We start from the raw sequence: 13,980 nt of genomic DNA, 5'->3' as shown, positions 1-13,980 counted from the left end.
AAAAGGAAATGAATCTCCTGTGTGAAAAGTACCCTCCGGGGCACCTGGGTGGCTCAGTGGGTTAAGCCTCTGCCTTTGGCTCAGGTCATGATCTCAGGGTCAGGGGATTGAGCCCTGCATCAGGCTCTCTGCTCAGCGGGGAGCCTGCTTCTCTCTGTCTGCCTCTGCTCTGCATATTGTGATCTCTGTCAAATAAATAAAGTCTTAAAAAAAAAAAAAAAAAAGAAAGAAAGAAAAGAAGAAAAGTACCCTCCCAGAATCAGAAGATAGAGAGAGATCTTTAGCATCAGAGATAGGGTATTCAGGGCTGAGAAAGCTATATAAACAAACTCTACTTACTTTCTCACCTATTAGTACCCAAACTTGGATTTCTTTGTCTTGTCAGTTCTTCACAAATTTATTGTTCCTTTGTCTAGGACTTATAAAAGATGCCTGTTTCAGTCCTTTGTTTGAGTCTCATTTTTTCTATGGGGCACCTGTACCCATAGAAAATATATTAAAATATATAAATATATTTTAATAAATATATTAAAAATTTATTAAATATTCGTTTTTCTCCTGTAAATATGTTACTATAATTATTAGACTGGGCAAAAGAACCAAGAGAGGTGGTGGGAAATTTTCCCTCCCAAACAGCACAGGCCACTACACAGTACAAAGAGTAAACTACCATAACGAATAGTTATTTCTTTTTGGAGAGTTACTTTCCTTTTGAGTTCAGATTACAAGTTAGATTAAGACAAATGAAAAGAAACAAATGTTAGCTTATTGAGAGAACAATTAATAATCTATTTCCATTGTTTTTGGCAAATCAATAGCAAGACATGAATTAAGATAACATTTGAAAAAATCATGAAGATGGTAAATTGGGGTTTCCATTGTTCTGTTATTTGCTTGTTGTTTTTGTTTCTATTTTTCTGTGTGAAATACTCATTGGTTAAAGACAGAAACTGCCTCATTTCTACAAAAGAATGCCATGAACTTTTAAGACAAGTGCTGTCACACATTTTGTGAACTATCGAAGTCAAAAAGGACATTATTATGAAAGAAAAAGAAAGACAACCAGAGAACTTTAAAGGCATTTAGCTTTTCTGCTGTCCTCTTTTAGTGTTTTTATATGCTCAGTGATATAAAGGAAGCAGAAGCATGGAGCCTGGGGTGAAACAAGAAAACAGTCACATTATAATAACAAGGTGAAGAGGCAAAGATTCCACTGTCACAGAGAACCTCACATTGCTTAATTTCAATTTAAGGGGTTACTTAAATGCATGGCCTTATGGAAATTTAATGATATGTTATGGTTCATCTGAACTTGTCAGATGGCCCCAAGCTGCGATAATCAACTTTTCAATGTCAGATTCATTTACTCCTCGAAGAATCCTGAAATAGCCATTCTCTCCCCATGACTTTCCCCAGGAATTGGCAGCAATCTGTAGGGGAAAAAAAGAAAATAAGAAAAGCTGAGTAGCATAGTTGGATATTTAATTCTGACCGTAAAAAACACAGGGAACTCACACATAGCTTTAGATGCTTTTAATTTATTATAGATCATAACTTTAAGAGCCTAAATATTTTCTAAATAGGAATAAAGTCATATTATTTATCAATTACATTAATATGCATGCATACTCAAGTCACAATAACCACAATTTGTATAAAACCTATCTGTTCCCAGCCATACAATGGAAATATGGGGGTCTCTGGGTAGCCCACTCATTAAGCATCTACCTTAATGACTCAGTTCTGATCCCAGAGTCCTGAGATCTAGCCCCACATCAGACTCTCTGCTCAGTGGAAAGTCTGCTTCTCCCTCTCCCACTGCCCCTGCTTGTTTTGCCTCTCTTGCTATCTCTCTTTCAAATAAATAAATATTTGATTTTCAAATAAATATTTTCAAATAAATTCAAATTCTCAAATAAAATATTTTTAATTTTTTTTTTAAATTGTGAGAGTTTGAAATACCACATCAAAAGATGATACACAATTTGCAATTATAGGGTCTCCCATATGACTTGCTCTGTGCTAGGCACCAGAGGAACACAAATAGATAATATCCATGTCCCTCTGTTCAGGGATGTAGCAGAGGAAATCCAATGTTCAGAGAGACAACGATCTAATGAAGGACAAAAAATGTAAGCCAAGGACTAATGTAAAACTGTACATGGGGAGCTACTGAAGACAGTTGAGAGGCATCTCATGGTTCAGGAAAGTTGTCATGGAAGAGGTGCCACATAGGGTGCATATTAAAGACTGGGAATAAATTAACCAGATAAAAACAGGAGGAAAAGAAATTCAGGTAAAAGAAAACAGTAAAAGCATGAACAGCAAAGGATGAAGCAGCATGAACCACTGAAATGAAGCAATGAAATTATAATAATTAGATAATAAAACAGAGACAGGTTGGTAGGTTAGGAGGCTGAAAGGAAGTTAAGGAAATACATATTGAGAAAATAATGGTGAAAATGATGACAAGTTCTTGAGTCGCTTCCAGCAGGAGAGCAGGTTGGACAAATTTATATTTTGATTATATTACTCTGTGTGAACTGAAAAGGATGAATTTAAGAGGGTAAACACAAGATTCAGGGAGGCTAGCTAATAAACTTGTAATAATTGATTCAGATGTCTTAATGGGGACAGGGAAACTAGGAAAATAAAATAGGGAAAGTATTTGAGAAATATCCAGAATAAATTCAGTAAGAATTAAACATTTTCTTTCTATTTTATTTTTAATGTAATATTATTTATTTACTTATTTAATTTTACCTTTTCAGTGTTCCAAGATTCATTGTTTATGTACTAAACCCAGTGCCCCATGCAATACGTGCCCTCCTTAATCCCCATCAGGGTCACCCATCCCCCCACTCTTCTCCCTTCCAAAACCCTCTGTTTGTTTCTCAGAGTCCACAGTCTCTCATGGTTCATCTCCTCATCTAATTTCCCCCAAATCACTTTTCCTTTCCCTCTCCTAATGTCCTCCATGTTATCCTTATGCTCTACAAGCAAATGAAGCCATATGATAATTGACTTTCTCTGCTTGACTTATTTCACTCAGCATAATCTCCTCCAGTCTTGTCCATGTTGATATAAAAGTTGGTTATTCATCCTTTCTGATGGCTGTGTAATATTCCATTTTACATATGGAGCATTTCTTCTTTCTCCATTCGTCTGTTGAACAGCATCTTGGCTCTTTCCACAGTTTGGTGATTGTGGCCATTGCTGCTGTGAACACTGGGGTACATATGGCCCTTCTTTCCACTACATATATATCTTCGGGGTAAATATCCAGTAGTGCAATTGCAGGGTCATAGGGTAGTTCTATTTTTAATTTCTTAAGGAATCTCCACACTGTTTTCCAAAGTGGCTATACCAACTTGCATTCCCACTGACAGTGTAAGAGGGTTCCCTTTCTCCACATCCCCTCCAACACTTGTTGTTTCCTGTCTTGTTAATTTTGGCCATTCTAACTGGTGTAAGGTAGTATCTCAATGTGGTTTTGATTTGAATCTCCCTGATGGCTAATGATGATAAATTTTTTTTTTCATGTCTGCTAGCCATTTGTATGTCTTCTTTGGAGAAGTGTCTGTTCATGTCTTCTGCCCATTTTTTGACGTGATTACCTGTTTTTTGAGTGTTGAGTTTAAGGGGTTCTGTATGGATCTTGGATATCAGCCCTTTGTCTGTAGTGTCATTTGCAAATACCTCCTCCCATTCCGTGGATTGCCTCTTTGTTTTGTTGACTATTTCCTTTGCTGTGCTGAAGCTTTTGATCTTGGTGAAGTCCCAAAAGTTCATTTTTGCTTCTGTTTCATTTGCCTTTGGAGACATGTCTTGAAATAAGTTGCTATTGCCATTGTCGAAGAGATTACTGCCTGTGTTCTCCTCTAGGATTTTGATGGATTCCTGCCTCAAGTTGAGGTCATTTACCCATTTTGAGTTTATCTCTGTGTATGGTGTAAGAGAATTGTCAAGTTTCATTCTTCTACACATAGCTGTCCAATTTTCCCAGCACCATTTATTGAAGAGACTGTCTTTTTTCTACTGTATACTTTTTCCTGCTTTGTTGAAAATTATTTGACCATAATGTTGCAGGTCCATATCTGGACTCTACTCTGTTCCACTGGTCTATGTGCCTGTTTTTGTGCCAGTACCATGCTGTCTTGGTGATCACAGCTTTGTAGTAAAACTTGAAATCAGGCAACATGATGCCCCCAGTTTTGTTTTTCTTTTTCAACATTTCCTTAGCATTATAGGGCCTTTTCTGGTTCCATACAAATTTTAGGATTGTTTGTTCCAGCACTTTGAAAAATGCTGGTAGAGTTTTGATTGGGGTGGCATTGAAAGTATAGATTGCTCTAGGCAGTATAGACATTTTAACAACATCTATTTTTCCAATCCATGAGCATGAAATGCTTTTCCATCTTTTTGTGTCTTCAATTTCTTTCATGAGTGTTCTGTAGTTCCTTGAGTACAGATCCTTCACCTCTTTGATTAGGTTTATTCCAAGGTATCTTACGGTTCTTGGTACTATAGTAAATGAAATTGATTCTCTAATTTCCCTTTCTATATTTAGTGAGTTAGTGTATAAGAAAGCAACTTCTGTTGCTTTGTTGATTTCTGTGCATTGAATTTGTATCCTGCTACATTAATGGATTGTTATATGAGTTCTAGTAGTTTGGGGGGTGGAGTCTTTTGGTTTTTCCATATAAAGTATCATGTCATCTGCAAAAAGAGAAAGTTTGACTTCTTCTTTGCCAATTTGAATACTTTTATTTCTTTTTGTTGTCCAATTGCTGTTGCTAGGACTTCTAGTACTATGTTGAACAACAGAGGTGAGAGTGAGCATCCTTGTCATGTTCCTGATCTCAGAGAAGGTTGTAAGCTTTTCCCATTGAGAATGATATTTGCTGTGGGTTTTTCATAGATAAATTTTATGCAGTTGGGGAATTTTCCCTCTATTCCTATACTTTGAGGAGATTTAATCAGGGGCAGGTGCTGTATTTTGTCAAATGCTTTTTCTGCATCAGTTGAGAGGACCATGTGGTTCTTCTCTCTTCTCTTATTGATTATTGTTCTATCATATTGATTGATTTGTGAATGTTGAACCAACCTTGCATTCCAGGGATAATCCCACCTAGTCACGGTGGATAATCTTTTTAATGTACTGTTGGATCCTATTAGCTAGGATCTTGCTGAGAATCTTGGCATCCATATTCATCAGGGATATTGGTCTGAAATTCTCCTTTTTGATGGAATCTTTGTATGGTTTGGGGATCAGCATAGTACTGGCTTCATAGAAATGGAGTTATTTTTAATTTTAAAATATGAGGATGATTAGAAAGTTAGACTAGGTTCAGAATGTCCCCTGGGATTTAGAGCTTGAATGAATAAGTCTTTGGGGGATGGATAGCAAAAATATTAATGGAGTACATAAGAATATCATGAATGCCAGAAAGGAGCTAGTTGATCACAAGTAAATGTAACAGAAACAGCCTTGAAGGATATAACCAGACATGAAATTGCTAAATCAATGGTAGTTCTATTTTTAATTTTCTGAGGAGTCTCCGTACTGTTTTCCACAGTGGGTGCACCAGTTTGCATTCCCTCTAGCAGTGCACTAGAATTCCCTTTTCTCTACATCATCACCAACATTTGTTTTCTCCTGCCTTTTTGACATTAGTCATGCAAACAGGTGTGAGTTAATATTTCACTGTGGTTTTGATTTACATTTCCCTGATGGCCAATAATATTAAGTACATTTTCATGTAACTATTGGCCATTTGTATTATTTTCAGGGGGGGATGTCTATTCATGGCAATTGCCCACTTTTAAATAGGATTATGTGTGGTTTTTGCTATTGAGCTGCATGAGTTCCTTATATATTTTGGATTTTAACCCCTTATCAGATAGATGGTTTGTAAATATTTTCTCCCTTTATGGTGGTTGCCTTTTTATTTTGCTGATTGTTTTGCTAGGCAGAAGCCTTTTAGTGTGGTGTAGTTCTACTTGTTGATTTTTGCTTTTGTCTTTGCATTTTTAGTGTCATACCCAAATAATATTTGCAAAGATCAATGTCAAGGAGATTTTGTCCTATGTTTTCTTCCTGTATCTTTGCAATTTGTAGGCTTACATTTAAGTCTTTAATCCATTTTGACTTAATTTTTTGTGACTGGTATAAGATAGAAAACGAATTCCATTCTTCTGCATATGGTTGAACAGTTTTCTCAACACCAGTTATCGAAAAAACTATCCTTTCTCCACTGCTTCTTTTTGGCTCCTTCATCAAATATTAGTTGATTATATATAAGTGGGTTTACTTCTGGGCTTTTGATCCTGTTCTATTCATCTGTGTGTCTATTTTTATACCAGTAATGCTGTTCTGATTATTATAACTTTGTAATAAAATTTGAAATCAGGAATTGTGATGTCTCTAAATTTGTTCTTTCTCAAGATTACTTTGGCTGCTCAGGGTCTCTTGTGTCTCTACACAAATTTTAGGATATTTTTCACTTTTGTGAAAATTGCCATTGGAATTTTGATAGGGATTGTATCAAATTTATAGATAGTTTTGGGTAGTACAGACATTTTTTTGATCCATGAACATGGGATATCACTCCATTTATTTGTGTCTTCTTCAATTTCTTTTAATTTTTATTATACAGACCTTTCACATCCTTGGTTACACATTTTTTATTGTATTATAAATGAATTATTTTTTTCAAATAGTTTACCATTCATGTATAGAAATGAAACTTATCGGAACTGGGTGGTTCAGTCCATTAAGCATCCAACTCCTGATTTCAGCTCAGGTCATGATCTCAGCTCAGTTCATGTTGTGAGATTGAGCTCCACACTGGGCATGGAACCTGCTTAAGGTTCTCTTTCTCTCCCTCTTTCTCTGAGCCTCCTCTTCCCAACCCCCTGCTCATGCATACACTCAAAAGAAAAAAGAAAAAAGAAAAAGAAAAAAAAAGAAAAAGAAAAAGAAAAAGAAAGAAAGAAAGAAAAGAAAAGAAAGAAGGAAGGAAAGAAAGAAACTGAATTTCGTGGTTGATTTTATCTTGCCACTTTGTTATTCATTCTAATAGATTTTTGGTGGAGTCTTAAGGCATATATATATATATATATAAAATCACATCATCTGCAAACAGAGACAGTTTATTTCTTCCATTCTAATTTGGATGCCTTTTGTTTCTTTCTCTTGTCTAATTGCTCTAGGACTGCCAGTACTATGAGGAGGCACCCTTATTTTATTCCTGATCTCAGAGGCATATCTTTCAGTCTTTCACTGATATATGGAATATGATGTTTACTCTTTGTCATATATTACCTTTATTATCCTGAGGCATACTCCTTATAAACTTGTAGGCAGCTGCGGACTGGGCTAGAGTCAAGAGACCAAACGAGGCCCCTACTGGTGCCTCCTGGAAGCCCAAGGGTTAATAACCCCATGAGTGGAAAATTGAGCAGCACTTGAGAAAGGGCCTGAGCTATGGATCCTAAGACTCACCAACGTGGTTGCCAGCATGTGCTTATCTGGAATAGGCAAAACAGGCCTGCTCATTAAACCATTGTGGGATTGTGCTGTCCTTGCAGACCATAAACTACACCATTGTAAGATTGTGCTGTGCTTACATAAACTATGTCTCGAGTAGCCTTGAAGTTAGTACATCTGGCACCAGAGAGTCTGCTCTTGGTGCTTGGGAAATAGATAATGGGAAAGCTTGAAGGGTTTTCTGTGCATGTTGCAAACTCTTTCGTAATCAGTTAAAAATAGATACTTTTTTGCAGTTGTTTCTGTTAGCTATATAATGTCTTGCTTCCTTGAATAAAATTGGCAGTGCTTGGACATCATCCACTGTGTCCCTCCTGTCCCCATCTCTTTACGTCTCTTTACATCTCATCTTCATCTCACCATCCTCTACCCTCTCGACCCTGGTTGTGTTGTCATGCCAGCCGTGACATAACCTCAATTTTCTGAGAGTTCTTAACCACTAAGAGATGTTGAATTTTGTCAAATGCTTTGCCTCTATCTATTGAGATGTTCATATAATTTTTATGTCTCATTGTATTAATGCAGTTGCCTATGGTGCCAGGCATAAATCCTTTTGATCATAATTATGACCATTTTAGTGTACAGTTGAATTCAGTTTGCTATTATTTTTTGGAAAATTTTGAATCTTTATTCATTGGGAATTTTTCTTTTCTTCTAATGTCGTTTTCTGGTTTTGATATCAGGGTAATGCCAGGCTTGTGAAATGCACTTGGGAGTGTTCCCTCCTCTTCAAATTTTTAGAAAGGTTTGAGAAGGATTTGGTGTTAATTTTTTAATGTTTTGATTGAAATCCCATTTAATTAACATAAAGTGTAATATTAGTTTCAGGTGTAAAATAAAGTGATTCAACAATTTCATAGAAAAGCTGGTGTTCATCACAAAAGTGCACTCCTTAATCCCCATTACCTATCTCATCCATCTTCCCACCCACTCCCCTTCTGATAGCCATGAGTTTGCTCTCCATAGTTAAGAGTCTGCTTCTTGGTTTGTCTCCTTCTTTCTTTTTACTTACACTTTGCTCATTTGTTTTGTTTCTTAAATTCCACATATGAATGAAATGGTATTTTTCTTTCTCTGAATGACTTATTTCACTTAGCACAATACTCTCTAGCTCCAACCATATCATTGCAAATGGCAAGATTTTTCTTTTTTATTGCTGAATAATAATAATATATTTTATACACACACACACACACACACACACACAAACACTATGTCTTCTTTATCCATGCATCAGTCTATGGACACTTGGACTGCTTCCATAATTTGGCAACTGTAGGTAATGCTGCTATAAACATTGGGTTGCATGTATCCCTCTGCATTAATATTTTTTTGTACTCTTTAGGTAAAAACCTTGTAATGTAATTGCTGGATCATAGGGTAGTTTTATTTTTAACTTTTTGAGGAAACTTTATACTGTTTTCCAGAGTGGCAGGACAAGTTTACATTCCCACCAACAGTACAAGAGGGTCCCTTTCTCCACAACCTCACTAAGATCTGTTGTTTTTTGTGTTGCTGATTTTATCCATTCTGACAAGTATGAGGTGATATTTCATTGTAGTTTTGATTTGCATTTTGATGATGAGTGATGATGAGCATCTTTACATGTGTCTGTTAACCATCTGCATGCCTTCTTTGGAAGAATGTCTATTCATGTCTTCCACCCATATTTCAATTGGATTATTCATTTTTGGGGTGTTGAGTTTTCAGTACAATTGTAAATGAGATTGATTCCTTAATTTTTCTTCCTACTGCTTCATTATTGGTGTATAGAAATGCAACAGGTTTGCATGCATTGATTTTGTATCCTGAAACTTCCTGAATTTGTTTATCATTTCTAGCAGTTTTTTGGTGGAGTCTTTCATATAAACTACCAAAACTGAAACAGGAAGAAATAGAAAATTTGAACAGACCAATAACCAGCAAAGAAATTGAATCAGTAATCAAATAACTCTTGACAAACAAAAATCCAGGGCCAGATGGCTTCACAGGCAAATTCTACCACAAATTCTACCAAACATTTAAAGAAAAGTTAATACTTATCCTTCTCAAACCATTCCAAAAAAAAGAAAAAGAAAGAAAGGAAGGAAGGAAGGAAGGAAGGAAGGAAGGAAGGAAGGAAGGAAAAAGAAAGAAAGAAAAAGAAAAAGAAAAAAGAAACAGAAGGAAAACTTCCCAATTCATTCTATGAAGCTAACATTACCCTGATACCAAAACCAGATAAAGACTCCACTAAAAAGGAAATTCAGGCCAATATCTCTGTTGAACACAGATGCAAAAATTCTCAATAAAACACTAGAAAACTGAATTCAACAATACATTTTAAAAACTTCCATCATGATTAAGGGAAATTTATTCTTATGTTGCAAGAGTGGTTTACTATTCACAAATCAATGTGATATACTACATTAATAGGAAAAGGATAAGAAACATATGATCCTCTCAATTAATGAAAAAAAAACCATTTGACAAAGTACAGCATCCATTCTTTTTTTTTTTTTTTTTTTTTTTTTGCATCCATTCTTGATAACAACCCTCAACAAAGCAGGAATAGAGAGAACATACCTCAACCTCATAAAGGCAGTATATGAAAAACCCACAGCTAATATCATCTTTAATGGGGAAAAATTGAGTGCTTTCCCTCTACAATCAGGAATAAGACAGAGGTGTCCACTCTTACCCTGTCATGTAACATAGTACTAGAAGTCTTAGCTTCAGCAATCAGACAACAAAAATAAATAAAATTCATCCAAATCAGCAGGGAAGAAGTCAAACTTTCACTATTTGCAGATTACATGGTACTCTATACAGAGAACCCAAAAGACTGTACCAAAAACTGCTAGAACTGGTGTTAATTTTTATTTAAATATTAGGTAGAATTCAGCAGTAAAACCATTTGGTCTTGTGCTTTCCTTTGTTGGTTGTGTGCTTCCGTGGGTGTTCATAGCAGTCTATTATGATCCTTTATATTCAGTAATGTCTCTTGCATTTCTGATTTTTAGTTATTTCCGTCTTCTCTCCTTTTTCATAACCTACCTAATTTTTCAGCTTTGTCTGTCTTTTAAAACATAAACACACACACATATAAATATATACATACCTCCTAGTTTTGTTGATATTTTATATTGATTTTCTGTCCTCCTTTTCATTTACTGCTACTCTGATATATATTTTTTCCTCCTTTTACTAACTTTAGGTTTAGTTTGTTTTCCTTTTGCTAGCTGACTGAGATATAAAATTGTGATCACTCTTAATCACTCTTTCTTAATGTATGTATTTAATGCTATAACATTTCTTCTTATAACTATTTTTGATGCATTCCATAGGTTTTAATATGCTGTATTTCATTTTTGTTTATATACTTATAAACTTATATACTTATATAGCAAAATATATACTTTAATATATATTATACATACAGCAAAATTTTCATATATATATGTCTATTTTATATTGATAACAGCTTAACTTTGATCACATACCAAACTCTATGCTTTTATTCCATATATAATTTATGTATTTGATGTCATAATTTACTTCTTTTTATATTGACTCTTAGCTTTCCTAATCAGTCCTAACATCATAAAGGAACACTTTCAAAACTGTGTCTACAATTCTGACTTCAATTTACCATTTCAAACATAGAATGGCCTTAAATTATCTAGAAATGAGCCAGAAACAAAGTGTGTTTTAGCAACAATGAACTAAACTGAATTCCAATTTCTAAACTTTTTATTTTGTTCCAATATATATACTTTCAAAGATAAGAAGTCAAAGTCATAACTTAAGTTGAACTGTCAAAAATAATATTTTTAAATTCTTGTAACTATGATATGTAGTACTAAACCTATTCTCTTTTGTGAGCCTGAGAATTATTACTACCCACATTTCATTATTAGACTTTGGTAAAATCAGAAGACTATGTGAACTTTTACAAGCAAGTACAAATTTATGTACTAATGAGAAGTAACCCCATGAGTCTGCAAAAAAGACAATATTATAAATTATAAAGAGTAGTACTTAGTAAACCAGCCCTAATAAAATATACCTAGAGTATGTGTTTTGTTCATTAATCTTATTCTTCCTACTGTTATTTCTTCTATCCCTTCACCAGTTTTTTGTTGTTTCTTCCAAATGCCTGAATTTTTAAAAATTTAATTATAAGAGAATGGGTAAAAATGTAGGAAAGAAATTTTCTAAAGATTTAAATGTCTAGAGATTTTTAAATCTTCTTTTGAGATGTTTAGCATATTAATAATAAGTGCACAGTTTAGTGAGTTTATACATGTTTGTGAGGTTCATGCCTATGTAAGCTCCATGTAGATCAAGATAAAAACTACTTCTAGAATTCTAAAAGTTCTGGAATGTTCCCTCTCTGTCAATATCTACCTTCCTATCTACCATCAGTTCTTCCTGGAATTGATATTTTTAATAAAGCCATAAGTATTAATAAAAGCATTAATAAAAAAGCAGTAATAAAAGCATTCTTTTATTCAATAAATAAATGTATATGTTATAGCATATATAACTAATTTCTTATTTTAATTTCTCTGTGTATTTATATAACTGTACCACAATTTATTTATCCATTCTTATGCTGATAAACACAATGAACATAAGTTGTTGTACCATCAATACATTTAATAGTAGAATGAAAAAGTTCTAGTTACTCCATACCTTTACCCATACTTGTTAATATCAATACTTTTAATTTAAGCCAAGCTAGTGAATGTGTGATATTATCTTACTGTGCTTTTAATTGGCATTTGCTGGACAGCTAGTTACATTGAATACCTTTTCATATGTTGGCTTGCCATTTGGATTTCCTCATTTGTGAAGTAAATATTAAAATATGTTGCCTAGTATTATTATTGATGTGTTGTTTATTTTTTTATTTCTTCCTGTATATTTGTAAGAATTTTATATATTCTACATGAGTCCTTGCCAGATAGATGATAGAAGATAGATAGATAATCTTCTCTCAGTTTGTTTTACCCTATCACATAATTCTGTCTTCTGACAGTTTTTAAAGTAATCTGATCATTTTTTTCTTATACAGTTTATTAATTTTCAGTACAGTTTAAGAAAGCTTTGCTTAATTGATATTAACATATTTGCTTTCCAAGTTTTCTTCTAGAGGTTTTATTATTTTACAATCACACTTCTGTCTATGCTCCACTTCAAATTAGTTTTGTATGTATTTTGTGAGTTAGGGGATGAAGTTTCAGTTTTGTTTTGTTTTGTTTTTGTTTTCCCCATGAATAGAAAGTTGCTATATAGCTAAAGCATTGGCAATCTATGGCTCATGGACAAATCTGGTCAGTAATGTTTGGTACAGATCATGAGTTGAGTGTTTTTAGGTTTTATCTTATTTTGATTTTTTCTTTAAAGAGTTGTGAAAACAGCTAAAACAGAGTATGTAACAGATTTTTTGTGATCTCCAAAATGTAAAATATTTGCTATCTGGCCATTTACAAGAAAAACAAAAACAAAACAAAACAAAAAAATTCCTGCTAACCTTGGTCTAAAACTGTTTATTATAAAGATTTTCCTTTCTCAGTTGAAATTCAGAGGTTTCTTTGTTGTAAAACAAGTGACCATATCCTGTGTTTAAATCCAGATTATTTATTTTGTGATATCAGCCTATTACTCTATTCTTATGTTAATAAAATGATTATTTCCACTTGTATGGATATATAGCTGACATCCATCAGTGTATAAGTTTAAGGTATACAGTATAATGGTTTGACTTACACAGATTGTGAAATGATTACCACAATAAGTTTAGTTAGCATCTATCACCTTATACAGGTGAAATAAAGAGAAAAAAAAAAAGACCAAAAATTTCCTGATAAGAATGTTTAGAATTTACTTTCTTGACAACATTCATACATATCATACAGCACGCTGCTACAGTGTATGTTATATATACTGTAAATTTTATCTTTAGCCCTTATTTATCACTGAAGTTTGTACCTTTGCCACTTCTCTCCTACTCTCATCACCCTCAAACCCTTCCTCTATTAATCACAAATCTGATCTCTTTTTCTATGAATTTGGGGGTTTGTTTGTTTTGGTTACTACACATAAGTGAGATCCTATAGTATTTGTTTTTCTTTGTCTAACTTTATTTCACTTAACATAACACCCTCAAGGTCCATCCATGTTGTTGGAAATGGCAAGATTTCCTCCATTTTTCTGGCTGAATAATATCCCATTACACATATATATCACTATTTTTTTAATTCATTGATTGGTTTATGAACACTTAGTTCCATATCTTAACTATTATAAATAAGGCTGCTATGAAAATGAGGGTGATATCTTTTCAAGTTAGTGTTTTCATTTCCTTTGGATATATTCCCAGAAATGGAATTTCTGGATCATGTGGTAGTTCTGTTTTTAATGTTTTGAGGATCCTTCATAAT

The 13,980-nt window shown here is 33.9% G+C and overlaps 1 protein-coding gene across 1 annotated transcript in view; it reads right to left on the bottom strand.

Moving 5' to 3' along the window:
* Positions 1-765: 765 nt before the first annotated feature.
* TINAG (tubulointerstitial nephritis antigen) overlaps positions 766-13,980 on the bottom strand; it is a 99,867-nt gene continuing 86,652 nt past the window's right edge. Inside the window, exon 11 of the mRNA XM_059178283.1 lies at positions 766-1,430. Within this exon, the coding sequence (XP_059034266.1) occupies positions 1,296-1,430 (135 nt within the window). The 3' untranslated portion in view covers positions 766-1,295. The remainder of the gene's footprint in view (positions 1,431-13,980) is intronic.

The sequence above is a fragment of the Mustela lutreola genome, chromosome 6 (genome assembly GCF_030435805.1).
Source record: "Mustela lutreola isolate mMusLut2 chromosome 6, mMusLut2.pri, whole genome shotgun sequence".
Lineage (NCBI taxonomy): Eukaryota > Metazoa > Chordata > Mammalia > Carnivora > Mustelidae > Mustela > Mustela lutreola.
This window is presented reverse-complemented; position numbering and strand designations above follow the sequence as displayed.